At 45.7% G+C, this 19,536-nt stretch overlaps 2 protein-coding genes across 2 annotated transcripts in view; both read left to right on the top strand.

Annotated features, from left to right (window-relative positions):
• LOC124553357 overlaps nt 1-12,295 on the top strand; it is a 191,644-nt gene extending 179,349 nt beyond the window's left edge. Inside the window, exon 3 of the mRNA XM_047127230.1 lies at nt 12,168-12,295. Coding sequence (XP_046983186.1) covers nt 12,168-12,295 — 128 coding nt within the window. The remainder of the gene's footprint in view (nt 1-12,167) is intronic.
• Nucleotides 12,177-19,536, top strand: part of LOC124553355 — a 705,505-nt gene continuing 698,145 nt past the window's right edge. Inside the window, exon 1 of the mRNA XM_047127229.1 lies at nt 12,177-12,291. The gene's annotated coding sequence lies outside the window, so the exon portion shown is untranslated. The remainder of the gene's footprint in view (nt 12,292-19,536) is intronic.

Genomic DNA, 19,536 nt, shown 5'->3' with positions numbered 1-19,536 from the left:
ACACGCCCGTTGGGCATTATGATCACAATAGCCTTACATCAACACGATATCGACCTTTTCTGCAGTTGGTAAACGGTCCATTTTAACACGGGTAATGTATCACGCAGCAAATACCGTCCGCACTGGCGGAATGTTACGTCATACCACGTACTTGTACGTTTGTAACTTTTACAGCGCCATTCATCAGAAAGCGAAAAAAGTCGTCCAACTAAAACATTCTTATTTCTTTACGTACTACACGAATATGTAATAAAAAATGGGGCTTCCTATTTTCAAAAACGGAGTTGATATCCGTTTGACCTATGGCAGCGCCATATAGCGGGCCAACCATAGCGCCATCTGGTTTCCCCCCTCAAGCTAGACGAGTTTCGTTCTTTGTAGTTTTTTCGTTTGACGCTTATTTCGTGAGGTACTTGGCCCGGTCAATGGACCAATCTGTATACAATCTACTATATGTCGGCAACCACGTGTCTACAACCTTGACTGGTACATTCATTATGTACACTTACGTTCGGAAGAAACAGAACACCTCGAACGAATAGAAATAGGACGTTCATGTTCACAGGACAAGTACGTTAGTATGTTCTCCAGAAATGATTAGTATTTGAACCACGTCTTCGCGCGGGTCAATGTCAACACCGAAATCGTGTCGCAACACTTGAGCAGACGTTCACGGTGCCTCGTATACAATGCGCGCACCGTACCGTCAAATGAGTGAGTTTGAAAGAGGGCGCATCATTGACATGAGAGAATGTATACCAGGTACGAACTGTAGGCATTAATTCTCGCAGGTGAAGAAATGAAACGATCCTATAGAAAGAAAAAAACCCTGCGCCCAATTGGTATTTAAACGTAAATAGGTTCTGCTCATATTGCGATTGTTAGTGTACTGCGTGTTTCTCTTGGTGGTCGAAGAATCGGAACTACAGTAACATCTGTTACATCATACTAGTAAGCCTGTGGTTCTGTAGAGATCCTAATTACCTCTTAAAATCAGCTTTAAAGGGCCGTGTATTGAAAAGATTAATTAATGCGTTTACTATTTGATGTAAACGCAGTAAATGAAGCAGGCAAACAGGAATACAAACGTCTCAAAAATGAGATCGACAGAAAGTGCAAAATGGCTAAGCAGGGATGGCTAGAGGACAAAAGTAAGGACGTAGAGGCTTATCTCATAGATAGATAATGCCTACAGGAAAATTAAAGAGAACTCTGCAGAAAAGAGAACCACTTGCTTCAATATCAAGAGCTGAGATGGAAACCCAGTTCTAAGCAAAGAAGGGAAAGCAGAAAGGTGGAAGGAGTATATAGAGGGTCTATACAAGGGCGATGTAGTCATCTTGGATATTCGGGAATCCAGCCGGATGTTCGCGTCGTTCTCGCACGATATTTCAACAGCGTGCCTCGCTGTCTTCTTCAGGTAGCACCTGAAGAAGACAGCGAGGCACGCTGTTGAAATATCGTGCGAGAACGACGCGAACATCCGGCTGGATTCCCGAATATCCAAGATGACAACAGATCGCCGGGAAAGCATGAAGAATTACAAGGGCGATGTACTTGGGCCCATTGTTATAGAAATGGAAGAGGATGTAGATGAAGATGAAATGGGAGATACGACACTGCGTGAAGAGTTTGACAGAGCACTGAAAGACCTGAGTCGAAACAAGGCCCCCGGAGTAGACAACATTCCATTGGAACTACTGACGGCCTTGGGAGAGCCAGTCCTGACAAAACTCTACCATCTGGTGAGCAAGATGTATGAGACAGGCGAAATACCCTCAGACTTCAAGAAGAATATAATAAATCCAATCCCAAAGGAAGCAGGTGTTGACAGATGTGACAATTACCGAACTGTCAGTGTAATAAGCCACGGCTGCAAAAGCCTAACACGAATTTCTTACAGACGAATGGAAAAACTTGTAGAAGCCGACCTCGGGGAAGATCAGTTTCGATTCCGTAGAAATATTAAAACACGCGAGGCAATACTGACCCTACGACTTATCTTAGAAAATAGATTAAGGAAAGGCAAACCTACGTTTCTAGCATTTGTAGACTTAGAGAAAGCTTTTGACAATGTTGACTGGAACACTCTCAAATTCTAACGGTGGCAGGCGAAAATACAGGGAGCGAAAGGCTATTTACAATTTGTACAGAAACCAGATGGCTGTTATTAGAGTCGAGGGACATGAAAGGGAAGCAGTTGTTGGGAAGGGAGTGAGACAGGGTTGTAGCCTCTCCCCGACGTTATTCAATCTGTATATTGAGCAAGCAGTAAAGGAAAGAAAAGAAAAATTCGGAGAGGGTATTAAAATCCATGGAGAAGAAATAAAAATTTCGAGGTTCGTCGATGGCATTGTAATTCTGTCAAAGACAGCAAAGGACTTGGACGAGCAGTTGAACGGAATGGACAGTGTCTTGAAAGGAGGATATAAGATGAACATCAACAAAAGCAAAACGAGAATAATGAAATGTAGTCGAATTAAGTCGGGTGATGCTGAGGGAATTAGATTAGGACATGAGACACTTAGAGTAGTAAAGGAATTTTGCTGTTTGGGGAGCAAAATAACTGAGGAGGGTCGAAGAAGAGAGGATATAAAATGTAGACTGGCAATGGCAACGAAAGCGTTGCTGAAGAAGAGAAATTTGTTAGCATCAAGTATAGATTTAAATGTCAGGAAGTTGTTTCTGAAAGTATTTGTATGGAGTGTAGCCATGTGTGGAAGTGAAACATGGACGGTGAATGGTTTGGACAAGAAGAGAATAGGACCTTTCGAAATGTGGTGCTACAGAAGAATGCTGAAGAATAGATGGGTAGGTCACATAACTAATGAGGAGGTATTGAATGGGATTGGGGAGAAGAGGAGTTTGTGGCACAACTTGACAAGAAGGAGGGATCGGTTGGTAGGACATGTTCTGAGGCATCAAGGGATCGCCAATTTAGTATTGGAGGGCAGTGTGGAGGGTAAAAATCGTAGAGGGAGACCAAGAGATGAATACACTAATCAGATTTAGAAGGATGTAGTTTGCAGTAAGTACTGTGAGTTGAAGCAGCTTGCACAGGATAGAGTAGCATGGAGAGCTGCATGAAACCAGTCTCAGGACTGAAGACCACAACAACAACAAGTATTTGACGTTAAGCTTGTATGCGAGGAAAACTTCCGAAAGGGTTTGAAATTATTTGTAAAGCTGTTGGAAGTAGCTATGTCCTCTTATTATAAAGCTCAGTATGACTATAGTTTGCTTAATCTGGCTTCTGTTATGTTTATGACGTCATACCTCCGGAACAATGCGATACTGCAGCGCCTGTATTATTGCTAACTATGAGGGCTATTCAGGTAGTAAGATCCGACGGGTTGCGAAATGGAAACCACAGTGAAAATCCGGAGAAGCTTTGAACAGATGTGTTGGGCAATGTCTCTAGTATGCCAGTCGATCGCGCCATGTCGCTCTTTTCAGTTCTGAGCGCACAGAGATGACGTAAAGATGCTTAAAATAATAGCGTCTCCTGCCAAGTATGAGGGCCTGGTGTGAGATTTCGCCTGATGTCGTGCAGCCCACGTAACACAACAGTCATGCGTTTCCTTCTGTATGACAGGGGCAATGAAGATACTCCTGCAGCGATTTCGATGGGAAGTGTTTTACTACCCGCAATCGAGCACGTAATTGACTCTCTCTGAGTTTTGTCTCTGCTCACATGAACCGCTGTCTATAAAGACAATTTTCTGGCACAGACAATGGGCTGTGGACCAGAGTAGAGAATTGCCCTTCTATGACGAGGGTATTGGAAAGTTGGTACAACGCTACGACAAATGTCTAAATCGTGGAGGTGACTATGTAGAGAAGTAGCTGGAAGGTGTAGCTAACTGTTCCAAATAAAACATTTTTGATTTTAACGATACCAGAGAAGGAAAGTTGCTACTCACCAACTAGTGGAGATGCTGAGTCGCTACCGAGCGAGGTGGCGCAGTGGTTAGCACACTGGACTCGCATTCGGGAGGACGACGGTTCAATCCCGTCTCCGGCCATCCAGATTTAGGTTTTCCGTGATTTCCCTAAATCGTTTCAGGCAAATGCCGGGATGGTTCCTTTGAAAGGGCACGGCCGATTTCCTTCCCAATCCTTCCCTAACCCGAGCTTGCGCTCCGTCTCTAATGACCTCGTTGTCGACGGGACGTTAAACACTAACCACCCCCCCCCCCCCCCCCCATGCTGAGTCGCGATAGGCACAACAAAAAAGTTCACACAATTATAGCTTTCGGCCATTAATGCCTTTGTCAGCAGTAGACACACACACACACACACACACACACACACACACACACACACACACACACACACAACTTGCCCACATGTCAGCAGTCTCAGAGAACTGAACCTACACTGCAAGCAGCAGCACCAGTGCATGATGGGAATGCCGATTGGGTGGGGGTAAGAAGGAGGCTGGGGTGTGGAGGGGGAGAGATAGTATGGTGGGAGTGGCAGACGGTGAAGTGTTGCAGTTTAGACGGAGGGCAGTAGAGAAGGTGCGGGGGGGGGGGAGGGGGTAAGTAGTGGAAAGAAGAGAAATAAAAAGAAATTAAAAGACTGGGTGTGGCGGTGAAATGACAGCTGTGTAGTGCAGGAATGGGAACAGGGAGGGGGCTGGATGGGTGAGGATAGTGACTAACGAAGGTTGAGGCCAGGAGGGTTATGGGAACGTAGGATGTATTGCAGGTAAAGTTCCCACCTGTGCAATTCAGAAAACTTGCTGTTAGTGGGAAGTATCCATATGGCACAGGCTGTGAAGCAGTCATTGAAATGAGCGATATCATGTTGGGCAGCGTGTTCAGCAACAGGGTGGTCCACTTGGTTTTTTGTTGTGCCACAGTTTGTCAGTTACCATTCATGCGGACAGACAGCTTGTTGGTTGTCACGCCAACATAGAATGGAGCACAGTGGTTGCAGCTTAGCTTATAAATCACATGACTGGTTTCACAGGTAGCCCTGCCTTTGATGGGATAGGTGATGTTAGTGACCAGATTGGAGTTTGTGACTGGCAAACTGTGACCAAAAAAAGAAGTGGACCATCCTGTTGCTGAACACGCTGCAAGACATGATATCCCTCATCTCAATGACTGCTTCACAGCTTGTACCATATTGATCCTTCCCACCAACACCAGCTTTTCTGAATTGCAGAAGTGGGAATCTTCCCTGCAACACATCCTACATTCCCGTAACCCTCCTGGCCTCAACCTTCGTTAGTCACTGTCTTCACGCATCCAGCCCCCTCCCTCTTCCCATTCCTGCACTACACAGCTGTCGTTTCACCGCCACACTCAGTCTTTTAATTTCTTGTTCTTTTTATTTCTCTCCTTTCCGCTACTTACCCCCTCCCCCTCCGCACCTCCTCATCTGCCTCTGTCTAAACTGCAACACTTCACTGTCCACCACCCCCACCATACTATCCCTCCCCCTCCCCACCACAGCCTCCTCCTTACCCCCACCCAGTCGCCACTCCCATCATGCACTGGTGCTGCTGCTCACAGTGTGGTTTCAGCTCTCTGAGACTGCTGACGTGTGTGTGTGTGTGTGTGTGTGTGTGTGTGTGTGTGTGTGTGTGTGTGTGTGTACTGCTGACAAAGGTGTTAATGGCCGAAAGCTATGAGTGTGTGAATCTTTTTGTTGTGCCTATCGCGACTCAGCATCCCTGCTATATGGCGAGTAGCAACTATCCTTCTCTGGTATTGTTACATGCGATCCCGGATTTTCCGTTGTTTGACATTTTTGATTTTCACAGTGATTTCCACTTTGTGACCGATCGGACCTAACTTTCCGGATAGGCCTCGTACTATGCAAATTTCCTTCAGACATACATGTGAACAACACAATATTGTATTTATCCACATAGGCCGAGCAAGTGACTTACGATTAAAATGTCTCCCTGTATGGGAATATTCACTCGTGTTCAGAAAAAAAACAGAACACCTTGAACGACTAGAGATAGGACGTTCATATTTACGGGACATGTATATCAGTGTGCTTTCCATAAATGATTAGCCTTTCAGTCACCTCACTTCAGCATTTGTCCTGTTGCCTGGTAGGTACATGGTCCACCACGGGCGCTGATAACTTGTTCCATGTGTGATGATATCGGCGAGCATAAGGCGTGAGCAGCGTCCTGACGTGTAGCATACATGGTGCATTCGCCTGGTTCCAAAGTCCGTTTGTGGTGGTTGGCATTGGGCCACAGTGCTGCATCCGTCGATTCACCATATCACACATTTTCGATTGGCGACAAGTCTTTTGATCTGGTGAGCCAGGGCAAAAGCCTGACACCCTACGGCACCAAGAAGGCACGTGCTCGTGCAGCAACATGTGGTCGTGCATTGTCTTGCTGAAAAATGGAGTCTGCAGTGTTGTGCTGAAAGGGTATGGCTACAAATCGAAAGATGCCATTCACATATGTCACACTTGTCACAGTGCCTTGGACACACACCACCTGTGTTTTGTGGTTGTACCCAACAGCATCCCACACCATAAGGCCTTGCGTTGGCGTTGTTTGTCTTGTGATATCACTCCCCCTGTCTGCAGCGAACCAGATCGCGGCGCCGGCTGTGGTGGCCGTGTGGTTGTAGGCGCTGCAGTCCGGAACCGCAGGACTGCTACGGTCGCAGGTTCGAATCCTGCCTCGGGCATGGATGTGTTAGGTTAGTTAGGTTTAAGTAGTTCCAAGTCTAAGGGACTGATGACGTCAGACGTTAAGTCCCATAGTGCTCAGAGCCATTTGAACCATTTTTTTAACCAAACTGTGGCCATAATTTTCAGACGAACAGAACCTGTATACATTATGGGAGTGAACAGTGATCAATGTGTCTACTCCCGGAGCTTTGTTGCGACTCAGGTCTTTCAGTGCTCTGTCAAACTCTTCACGCAGTATCTTTCTCCCATTTCATCTTCATCTACATCCTCTTCCATTTCTATAATATTGTCCTCAAGTACATCGCCCTTGTATAGACCCTCTATATACTCCTTCCACCTTTCTGCTTCCCTTCTTTGCTTAGAACAGGGTTTCCATCTGAGCTCTTGATATTCAAGAAAGTGGTTCTCTTTTCTCCAAAGGTCTCTTTAATTTTCCTGTAGGCAGTATCTATCTTACCCCTTTTGAGATAAGCCTCTTGTAATGTTTGTCAAATGAGTAAAGTTGGTCCGCAGCTCGTGGTCGTGCGGTAGCGTTCTCGCTTCCCGCGCCCGGGTTCCCGGGTTCGATTCCCGGCGGGGTCAGGGATTTTCTCTGCCTCGTGATGACTGGGTGTTGTGTGCTGTCGTTAGGTTAGTTAGGTTTAAGTAGTTCTAAGTTCTAGGGGACTGATGACCATAGCTGTTAAGTGCCATAGTGCTCAGAGCCATTTTTTTTAGTAAAGTTGTATGTTCGAGTGCAACTGACAGCCACTCATTTTGGCCCCTTTCCACAAATTAAACTATCTGCCCTGTTCTGCAGGTATAGCAGGGGATCTCTCAGGACAGTCGCAAACTTGTGGCCCTATGGGTGTTCTTCTGACATGTGGTGACAGTGTACACAGACCAAAACTGTATCCTAGAGACCAGGGCAGGGCCAACCACATGTTACTTCAGAAAGAGTGGACCATTATTTGGCTGTAAGGGCACGACATAAACGCTGTACTATTGCAAGGCAACTGGCATCTGACCTCGCAGCATCCCCTGCACCTGCTGTATTTAGGCGACCGGTGTACAGAAGGCTTCGGCAGAGTGGCCTTTATTGTCGGACAGCTACTGTCTGTCTACCTCTGACGCATCTTCATAGAAGCAACATCCAGAGTGGAGCTGGTTCAAATGGCTCTGAGCAGTATGGGACTTAACGTGTGAGGTCATAAGTCCCCTAGACTTAGAACTAGCCGAGCGGTTGTAGGCACTGCACTCTGGAACCGCGCGACCGCTACGGTCGCAGATTAGAATCCTGCCTCGGGCATGGATGTGTGTGTTGCCCTTAGGTTAGTTAGGTTTAATTAGTTCTAAGTTCTAGGGGACTGATGACCTCAGAAGTCAAGTGCCGTAGTGCTCAGAGCCGTTTGAACCATTTGAACTTCGAACTAGTCAAACCTAACTAACCTAAGGACATCACACACATCCATGCCCGAGGCAGGATTCGAACCTGCGACCGAAGCAGTCGCGCGGTTCCGGACTGAGCGCCTAGAAGTATTGGCATCACGTACACTTCACCGATGACTGTCGCATATTCCTTCGACCAGACAATCGTCGGAGAAGTGTTTGGAGCAACCCAGTCAGGCTGAACGCCTTAGACAAGCTGTCCAGCGAGTGCAGCAATGTTAGGTCCCCTGCTGTTTTGGGGTGGCATTATGTGGGACCGATGTACCCTGCTGGTGGTAACGGAAGGCACCATAACGGCTGTGCGGTACGTGAATGCCATCCTCCGACCGATGAGGCAACCATCTTGTGAATGACTTCTTTGAGGATAGTGACATCGCTCGGCTAGAGTGGCCACCATATTCTCCAGACGCGAACCCTACTGAACATGCCTGGGATAGATTGAAAAGGGCTGTTTATGGACGACGTGACCCTCCAACCACGCCGAATCGCCGTTGATGAGTGGGACAATCTGGACCAACAGTGCCTTGAACTTGTGGATAGTATGCCATGACGAATACAGGCATGTAAGAGGACATGCTACTGGGTATTAGTGGTACTGGTCTGTATAGAAATCTGGACCACCACATCTGAAGGTGTCGCCGTATGGTGGTACAACATGCAATGTGTGGTTTTCATGAGCATTGTAAAATGTAAATGTCCTGTGACTAGGGCCTCCCGTCAGGTAGACCATTCGCCGGGTACAAGTCTATCGATTTGACGCCACTCCGCCGACTTGCTCGTCGATAGGGATGAAATGACAATGATAATGATAAGGACAACACAACAACCAGTCCATGAGCGGAGAAAATCTCCGACCCAACCGAGAATCGAACCCGGGTCCCTAAGATTGACACTGTGTCTCACTGACCACGCAGCTACTGGGGGCGGACTTCATGAGCAGTAAAAACGGCGGAAGTGATGTTTATGTTCATCTCTATTCCAATTTTCTGTACAGGTTGCGGAACTCTCGGAACCGAGGTGATGCAAAACTTTTTTTGATGTGTGTAACAGAATGACAAACTACCCCTGCAAGAAAGTAGCGTCTCGCCGATCTACAGGTGAACAGCTGCTATGGGGGATATAAGGATGAGGAAACATACCAACATGTGGGACTGGCAGGCATTTGCGTTCATGTTCGAGAATGGATTTCTCGCTGTCTTCCCATATCTTTGTCATACACCTGCAGCTGTTCTTAAAACTTTGCCGGCCGAAGTGGCCGTGCGGTTAAAGGCGCTGCAGTCTGGAACCGCAAGACCGCTACGGTCGCAGGTTCGAATCCTGCCTCGGGCATGGATGTTTGTGATGTCCTTAGGTTAGTTCGGTTTAACTAGTTCTAAGTTATAGGGGACTAATGACCTCAGCAGTTGAGTCCCATAGTGCTCAGAGCCATTTATTTCTTAAAACTTAGCGTGTGTTTCGTAATAAGAACATTTCGCGACTTCCAAGAAACTGTAAACGTAATCTGAAGCGGTTTCTTATGAGTGGTAAATTTACCTCTTTAATTATTTTTTATTGTACACTGACCTACAGAATTTTACCTGACAAAGACAACCTCTTCGAAATATACAAGCGCAACACAATCTGACATTCTCAACATGACTTCCAATAATTAACACAAAAGAATGGCCCTGAACTGCAAGAAATTCTAACAATAATACAAATCCAGAAAATATGAAATTAAAGAAATATGAAACTACCTGTAATTCATCCCGCCCGGCTAGCCACGTGGTCTAACGCGCTGCTTCCCGAGTGGGAAGGCGTACCGGTCCTCGGCACGAATCTGCCCGGCAGGTTAGTGTCGAGGTCCGGTGTTCCAGCCAGCCTGTGGATGGTTTTTAAGGTGGTTTTCCATCTGCCTCGGCGAATGCTGGCTGGTTCCCCTTATTCTGCCTCAGGTACATGGTGTCGGCGATTGGTGAGCAAACTCTGTCTGCATGTACACGTTTACCATAATTACTCTGCCACGGAAACATTTGGGGTTACACTCGTCTGGTATGAGACGTTCCCAGAGAGGATGGGGGGGGGGGGGCACAGGGGGGCGAACAGCGCTGTAACCCTGGGTTCGGTGTGGGGCGGCGGTGGGGTGGGTGGACTGCTGTGGCCTGTTGTGGCCCACTGAGGGCTACGGCGGGACGAAGCCTCTCCGTCATTTCTAAGTCCCCGGTTTCAATATGTTGTGTACATAGTTCTGCGTAGTCAGCGCGTACACAACTTTCCCACTAGAGCGCGCCCCGCTAAGCACAACAGCGCAGGTGCAGCGCTCCTCCATCTCCGCACCACGAGATGGCGCTGCCTTTGAGACGGACCAAATTCTGCTTCCGCCGATCCGCGTATTAATATGTCACACAGCCTACGAGATTGCTGCTAACGTAGAACCTTTTCTCCTCGCGGATCACACTCGCACAGTGATACCTGAACGCACGAGGTATTATAACGAGTGTACAGACCTCTGATTAGTCAGTCTGCATTAGTCTGCCTTAGTCTGCATCAGTCAATAGTCAAGTTTCAGTCTGCGCCTAATAAGATTACGATATTCCTGTACATAGCCATGAAGATAAATGTATAGACACTTTTGTCAAGTGAGATATGTGAGAATAAGATTAACGTACCAAGACCAAAGGAACTTCAGATTGTCAATTGTAAACAGCATCCAGTAAAATCTACGCTTTTTATTATTTTAATAAATGTGTGTGAAAATTAATCAAGTTCTGTTTAAAGTTGGTCACCGTCAATCTGCTACTCTAAGCGTGCAAGTGGCATTTCTATCGTCTGACCTAACGGCAGAAGATAAACACGCCACAATAAGACCACGAGACATATTGCTGACGTTCGCCTACTTCGTTAGAGCGGCAAATCAAATAATCTGATGGTGTGTGTACCGAAGGTCTTACAGTACGCACACCACACAATATACAATACACGTCCAACTCTGTTAATTGCCTAAACTCGTTTCAGTCACGAATACCAACAGTCCAAACCCCATTCTTTTTTCATAAGTCACTTACCTCACCGAACTACAGCGATTTACAACAAGTAGCAACAACAGCCAGCTAAATAAAAAGATTCTAACTACTATAGACTCTAACTACTAGGAGGTATGTGGTTAGCGAAAGAAAGATTTTGTTGAAGAGCAAACAAAGTATTTAGAAAATTTTACCATATTCATGTGACACCCAGTACCAAAAATTATATAGTTGTCAGTAATTACACTGCCCAAACTTTATCAACCATCCATTCGTCCTCATACATTCCCTTGCGTATTTTCTTACAAAAACATCATTTCATCTCGCTTTACAATACATGTCCTGAAACTTCCTGGCAGATTAAAACTGTGTGCCGGACCGAGACTCGAATTCAGGACCTTTGCCTTTCACGGGCAAGTGCTCTACCAACTGAGCTACCCAACCACGACTCATGGCACGTCCTCACAGCTTTACTTCTGCTGGTACCTTGTCTCCTACTTTCCAAACTTCGCAGGAGAGCTCCTGTAAAGTTTGGAAGGTAGAAGACGAGGTACCAGCAGAAGTAAAGCTGTGAGGACGTGCCATGAGTCGTGATTGGGTAGCTCAGTTGGTAGAGCACTTGCCCGTGAAAGGCAAAGGTCCCGAGTTCGAGTCTCGGTCCGGCACACAGTTTTAATCTGCCAGGAAGTTTCATATCAGTGCACACTCCGCTGTAGAGTGAAAATTTCATTCTAGAATACATGTCCTACCAACACAGAGTCTCCACTAACAATAAGAACATCATGTCCATACAATTCCCTGTCCACTCGCCAACTGCTAGTCCGTCGAACCACACAATCTCCTGCCGAGGGCGCAGACCGCTGACAGCGATATTAACACAGTCTACAGTGCTGCCAACATACAAACAGGCTACTTACGGAGCGATCTCGATTATTTAAAGAGTGGGTGGTGTTGTCGTTACTGGTTCTACCTAATATGAGACTCGCTTAAGTAATTAAAAGATTAATGAAGTAGTATGTCAAAAAATGGTAAACAATGTGTTTTGTTTTTATCCTGTAGGCTCTCGGAGCCACCGGCCGCACTCACTTTCTGCTTACCATTTGGCTGGAGAACGGGGCAATCCCCTGGAGCTGGAACGACTGCTGCCTGCCAGATCGACGGCGACTCTTCCAGCGAAGAAACCGTGAGTACCTGCCGCAAACATCTGTCTGCAGTGTCTTTTGGTCTGTTACTCGTCGTTAGAGCACAAAGGAAACGACCTCCTTACCGGTGTACTCGATGTCCCTCCCTCCCTCCTCTCTCTCTCTCTCTCTCTCTCTCTCTGTATCGTGAATCGGAACCCGTATACGATCACATTCTTGTCAGTCCGTCTGTCAGACTGTTGAAAACTCTTGGTCGACGTACCAAGTTGCAATCTATGTCACATATTACATTCTACGGTCCCTTGTTGATGGTAAACATAGAAGCTCCTAATGTGCTGCAGTGAAAAGATTCGACCATTTACATCACATACACTATCCAATCAAAAGTATCCGGACACCCCCAAAAAGATACGTTTTTCATATTAGGTGCATTGTGCTGCCACCTACTGCCGGGTACTCCATATCAGCGACCTCAGTAGCCATTAGACATCGAGAGAGAGCTGAATGGGGCGCTCCACGGAACTCACGAAGGTGCTCAGGTCATTGGATGTCACTTGTGTCATACGTCTGTAGCCGAGATTTCCACACTCCTAAACATCCCTAGGTCCACTTTTTTCAGTGTGATAGTGAAGTGGATACGTGTAGGGACACGTACAGCACAAAGGCGTACAGGCCGACCTCGTCTGTTGGCTGACAGAGACCGCCGACAGTTGAAGAGGGTCGTAATGTGTAATAAGCAGACATCTATCCAGACCATCACACAGGAATTCCAAACTGCATCAGGGTCCACTGCAAGTACTATGACAGTTAGGCAGGAGGTGACGAAACTTGTATTTCACGGTCGAGCGGCTGCTCATAAGCCACATCGGTAAATGCCAAACGACGCCTCCCTCGGTGTAAGGAGCGTAAACATTGGACGATTGAACAGTGGAAAAACGTTGTGTGGAGTGACGAATCACGGTACACAACGTGGTGATCCAATTGCATAGTGTGGGTATGCCGAATGCCCGGTGACCGTCATCTGCAAGTGTGTGTAGTGCCAACAGAAAAATTCAGAGGCGGTGCTGTTATGGTGTGGTCGTGTGTTTTATGGAGGGGGTTTGCACCACTTGTTGTTTTACGTGGCACTATCTCAGCACATTGATGTTTGAAGCGCCTTCTTGCTTCCCACTGTTGAAGAGCAATTCCGGGATGGGGATTACATCTTTCAACACGATCGAGCACCTATTCATAATGCACGGCCTGTGGCGGAGTGGTTACACGACAATAACATCCCTGTAATGGACTGGCCTGCACAGAGCCCTGACCTGAACCGTATAGAACACCTTTGGGATGTTTTGGAACGCCGACTTCGTGCCAGGCCTCACCGACCGACATCGATACCTCTCCTCAGTGCAGCACTCCGTGAAGAATGGGCTGCCATTCCCCAAGAAACCTTGAAGCATTTGATTGAACGTATGCCTGCAAGAGTGGAAGCTGTCATCAAGGCTGAGGGTCGGCCAATGCCATATTGAATTCCAGCATTACAGATGGAGAGCGCCACGAACTTGCAAGTCATTTTCAGCCAGGCGTCCGGATACTTTTGATCACATAGTGTATTTTAACAATTTTAATACTCGGAAATTCACTCATCAGAATCTGATTCAATTTTCCCATTATGAGAGTACTGATCTGTTGCAATTGTAAAAAAACCATTCATAAGCCAAGACAGCACAAAATATTTTTTTTTTCAAGATAACCCGTTTCAACAATATCAGCTGTCATATTCTGATCTTAAACATTGTTTTTCAATATAAAACACGTTCATTTTACGCTGACCTCCTGCACAAGACGTATCATATGCGCAGCGATACGTCGACTGAGAGCATCCCAGACGTGCTCGATGGGGTTTAGGTCTGGAGAACAGGCAGGCCACTCCATTCGCCTGATATCTTCCGTTTCGAGGTACTCCTCCACGATGGCAGCTCGGTGGGGCCGTGCGTTATCATCCTATCAGGAGGAAGGTGGGACCCACTGTAGCCCCGAAAAGGCGGACATACTGGTGCAAAATGACGTCCCGATACACCTGACCTGTTACAGTTCCTCTGTCAAACACATGCAGGGGTGTACGTGCACCAATCATAATCCCACACCACACCATCAAACCACGACCTCCATACAGGTCCCTTTCAAGGACCTCAAGAGGTTGGTATGTCTGGTTCCTGATGAAAACCCAGCGAGAATCACTGTTCAGACTATACCTGGACTCGTCCGTGAACATAACCTGGGACCACTGTTCCAATGACCATGTACTGTGTTCTTGACACCAGGCTTTACGGGCTCTCCTGTGACCAGGGGTCAGTGGAATGGACCTTGCAGGTCTCCAGGCAAGTAAACCGTGTCTGTTCAGTCGTCTGTAGACTGTGTGTCTGGAGACAACTGTTCCAGTGGCTGCGGTAAGGTCCCGAGCGAGGCTACCTGCAGTACTCCGTGGCCGTCTGCGGGCACTGATGGTGAGATATCGGTCTTCTTGTGGTGTTGTACACTGTGGACGTCCCGTACTGTAGCGCCTGGACACGTTTCCTGTCTGCTGGAGTCGCTGCCGTAATCTTGAGATCACACTTTGTGGTACACGGAGGGCCCGTGCTACGACCTGCTGTGTTTGACCAGCCTCCAGTTGCCCTAGTATTCTACCCCTCATAACGTCATCAATATGTGTTCTTTGAGCCATTTTCGACACACAGTCACCATTAGCACGTCTGAAAACGTCTGCACACTTACTCGCTGCACCGTACTCTGACATGCACCAACACACCTCTGCGTATGTGGACTGCTGCCAGCGCCACCGTGCGACGACCGCAGGTCAGATGCACCGCATGGTCATACCCCGAGGTGATTTAAACCCGCAAACCGCCCACCACAGCGTTGTTTCACCATGTATCAGCATTATCCTTAATTTATGACCATGAGTGTATGAACTAATAGTTGATACTGCCTGTGTCTGCACTACTGAAGCTGCTGCAACTAATAATGATAATAATAGTTATTGTTATTATTCTTATAACAATGACAATAATAAGTGTAATCATAGTGACAAATATTAGAAGAATTTATAGAAGTACAGAACAGATGGTTCATGATATAGCGAGCTCTGCGGAAATGAATTTTAGGGAGACTGCACCAGCTAAGAATACTGGAAAAAAGAGGAAGATATGGTGGGAAGGAAGGATATACAAGAGAAGCGAGTGCGTACAGGGACAATCGTAATCATTATTTTTTGCTTGAGCAGATATGTCATTAACTGTTTTCTGAAGCTCACAAGGGGAGGCCGCCAATTGTGAAATTCAGATTCGATTCATACTGCGCATAATAAAAGCTCATGGCCACAGGTGTAATGTGGCAAAGCACCAAGATGCACTTCTCAGCCGCTGTCGAGAAAATCGACAGTTAAAAGAAACCGTTGCGCTGTAATACTCTCTACGATTAATAGTTTTCTACAGCGTCGTGGCGCAGCGGTCAGCGCTCGGGTTCGTAATCCGAAGGTCGCCGGATCGAATCTCGCGGCATGCAATTTCTTTTATTATTAGTTTTTTGTAATTCAAATATATATATATATATATATATATATATATATATATATATATATATATATATATATATATAACTATTAATGAATTGCTTATGCATTTTGGTGAAGGTGGATCGCTCTCCAATTGTACCGCCTCCATTTTTCCGTTTTTTTAACAGGGTGTACCAAAGCTCTCCCGTCCGCACTGATTTTCGACGATGTTATAAGTTGCGCTAGGGACCGCATCTACCTTCTTTCGAAGTTAGCAGGCAACTACGCTGTTATGCGGTGGCTCGTTTCGGCCCATTCAACATCTGTCCTTCAAGTGTAACGAGCGAGTAACGGAGCTTATATTTCATACCTGCCGCAGCGAATTTGTCTTCGTGGGGTCTCTATTCTAATTCGAACGTTTGACTTACGCTATATGTATTCGTTTCGGAATATCGTGTCTACGTCTTCCGTTAACTATACCGTCTATACGTGGTTAACATTATGAAGACAATTAATAACATTTGTGTAATACAACTTTGTTTGCGGAAAACATAATGATGTTCGAAGTCGCCAGTTTTTCCACGACAAACGACTTTCAACAACTTATTATATGCATAATTGTTGCAACTGATTGCCGGGAATTATATACGTGTGTGTGTGTGCGCGCGTGTATATATGTATATATATATATACACATTTGAATTACAAAAAACAAATACTAAAAAAAAGTTGCATGGTGCGAGATTCGATCCGGCGACCTTTGGATTACGAACCCTAGCGCTTACCGCTGCGCCACGATGCTGTAGAAAACTATTAATCGTAGAGAGTATTTCACCTCAACGGTCTCTTTTAACTGTCGATTTTCTCGACAACGGCTGAGAAGTGCATCTTGGTGCTTTGCCACATTACACCTCTGGCCATGAGCTTTTATTATGCGCAGTATGAATCGAATCTGAATTTCACAATTGGCGGCCTCCCCTTGTCAGTTCTCTAATAGAATGCGGGACGTCATCCCAGAGTCGGCTTTCTGCTGCTGAGATGGACTTCGAGAACGTGGCTGAAGGATGGAGTGAGGCAGAAAGGATTTTGCGCTGACGGGAGCGGATGTTTCTGATGTGTTGTTCAGACAAGAGCATTAAGGTCGAGGATAGATATGAGGGCCAGCGTTCGTTGATAAGACAGCGGAGAAGGCGGAGGGGTACGGAAATATGTGCGCTTGCTTGCGCGCATATTGGATAGCTGTGCATATCACGGTCAAATGTGATCCAAGACTCGAACGTCACAGGTGTATTTTATTCCGTAAAGATTCCTGCGGTTGGGCATTTCAGCGGACGAATCCAGTCAGCATTTGAAAATCTACGATCTCGGAAAATTTTCAGCAAAGTTTGTAAGTCACTGTTGTAAAGATGCAATATTTGGTTAGAACAGCGGGGTAACCACTTTGAGTAGCTTTTGTAGGTTCATTGAACTCTAGATGTGTTTCTGTTCTGATAACGGATTTGTATTTTCAATTGTTCAGTATTATTGCTGCAAAACTTTTTTGACCACTGACTTGTGGCCCACATTGTGCGTTAGTAAGTACTGTTTCGCGGGATACTTTGCTTCTTCGTTCCAGCGTTTGCTAGTGCCGGTTTTTCAGGACATCCGTGACAGACTACAGTATAAACGAAGCTCGTGTTACAATAACATTTGTCTGTGTTTTATTTGTATATGCAAGTGCAAAGAGTGCAAAAGCATATTGATCGCTAATTACAATAAAAGTGCCCGTCAGTGGTTAATTATTAATCCCTTAATTGGACTTTGATTATATTGTCGCAGAATAAGCCAAGTAGCGCAGTCGCCGTTGTGTAGTCGTTGTAGCCTGAAGGGTCGTGAGTTCAAAACTCACCTGAACTGAAACATTTTAATTTCTATCTTCGGTTCGAGTACATTCTAGAAGTATCCACATATGGCAAGAATCATTGTACTGGAATGTTCTGTATACCGTATTTGTTCTGGCCGAAGGCAGTTCGTTCCGCGCTAGCCGGCCGAAGTGGCCGTGCGGTTAAAGGCGCTGCAGTCTGGAACCGCAAGACCGCTACGGTCGCAGGTTCGAATCCTGCCTCGGGCATGGATGTTTGTGATGTCCTTAGGTTAGTTAGGTTTAACTAGTTCTAAGTTCTAGGGGACTAATGACCTCAGCAGTTGAGTCCCATAGTGCTCAGGGCCATTTGAACCATTTGAAGTTCCGCGCTCTTGTATGTGGAAGTGCTGAATGAACGTTCGTTAAGTGAAGTTAGTGTTCGTCATTCATCTAACTGCACCTTCCCCTACGGGACAATGTTCTTTTGACCATATAGGCCTACATGAGAATTTCCGAGAATAAAATTTCAAGCAAGCATCAGTGCCAGGGTTAAATCGTGTAATAGCTCTGAAGTCGAGTGTAAATGAAGTGTACCGGATTATTTAGAAAATTACGACACAATTCAGTACCGCTGCAGCATGCGTATGCATACACTGATCAGGGATTGCAAGAAAATAGTAGTCAGAATAATGACGTATAATACCTTTTATAATTTACGCTAGAGCCGCAAGCAAGCATATGGTGGACAGCGATTTTAAAAATTGCGCGTATTACTCTTTGGAAATTATCGAAATTAGCTATTGCTCCTAAACAAGTTGCAGATTTATTATTTACGTGCTTCTGCATATTCTTCCATGGACCAGACAAATATGTGACCATTCGTGCTGCCCTTCTCTGTATACGTTTCAAGTGCCTCGTTTGTTCCATTTGGTGGGAGTCAAACAGTGCACCAATACTCTAGGATGGGTCGAACGAGTGATTTTCAAGCAATGTATTTTGCGCAGTGACTGCATTTTCAGAGCATTCTACGAATTAGCCGAAGTCTGCCCCCTGTTTTACTTGCTACTGAGCTTATGTGAGCGATCCATAACACATCCCAACATATAATTACATCCATAAATTTGTAAGACTTGACTGGTTCCAGCAGCAGCTCACTGACGTGTAGTCTTAGGATACTACCATGCTACTGTTCCGTGTTTTGTGAAGTAGACAGTTTAACATTTCTGAGTATTTCGAGCAACTTCAGCATATTCAAAATATATAGGTCAAACGGTGCATAAATGTGAATTCGAGAAAACATGGATGACCTTGAGTGTGTGAGGCTGAATTGTGTGTGTGTGTGTGTGTGTGTGTGTGTGTATGTGTGTGTATGTGTGTGCGCGCTCGGGAGAGAGAAGGAGAGAGAGAGAGGGGGCGATCGGCAAAATGAAATCACGCTACACCTGAATATAAATTTCCAGCTTTAATGAATATTGTATAAATGGCAGGTTTGTAAAAGTGTTACCTTAAGTAACTGCGTTCAACAGAAGAGACAGACGAGTGCTAGAACAAGAAAACGGCCAATACGACAACTGAAATGAAACTGGCAATAACACTAAGACAAAACAAAAGATGCGGGTGTTCGACAATAAGTCGAATTAAGTACCACATGTAAAACGTAACCCGGAAGCGGTGTAAAATACGTCATTGAAAACTTCTATATAATTGCAAATACTGTCGATACCGTGGTTTTTAAAGACATGTTGCCTATATAGCGAAATCTAACGGTCCTGTGTAAACGCTATATTTAAAAAAATCGCATGACACGACATCGCTTATTGCGACGTATCCTATAAAGCGACGTACTTTTGTTACATTCCGAAGAAATATATCGTCTATAAAGTCTAATGTTCGTTTCTGTTTGTT

The sequence above is a fragment of the Schistocerca americana genome, chromosome 11, assembly GCF_021461395.2.
Source record: "Schistocerca americana isolate TAMUIC-IGC-003095 chromosome 11, iqSchAmer2.1, whole genome shotgun sequence".
Taxonomy (NCBI): domain Eukaryota; kingdom Metazoa; phylum Arthropoda; class Insecta; order Orthoptera; family Acrididae; genus Schistocerca; species Schistocerca americana.
This window is presented reverse-complemented; position numbering and strand designations above follow the sequence as displayed.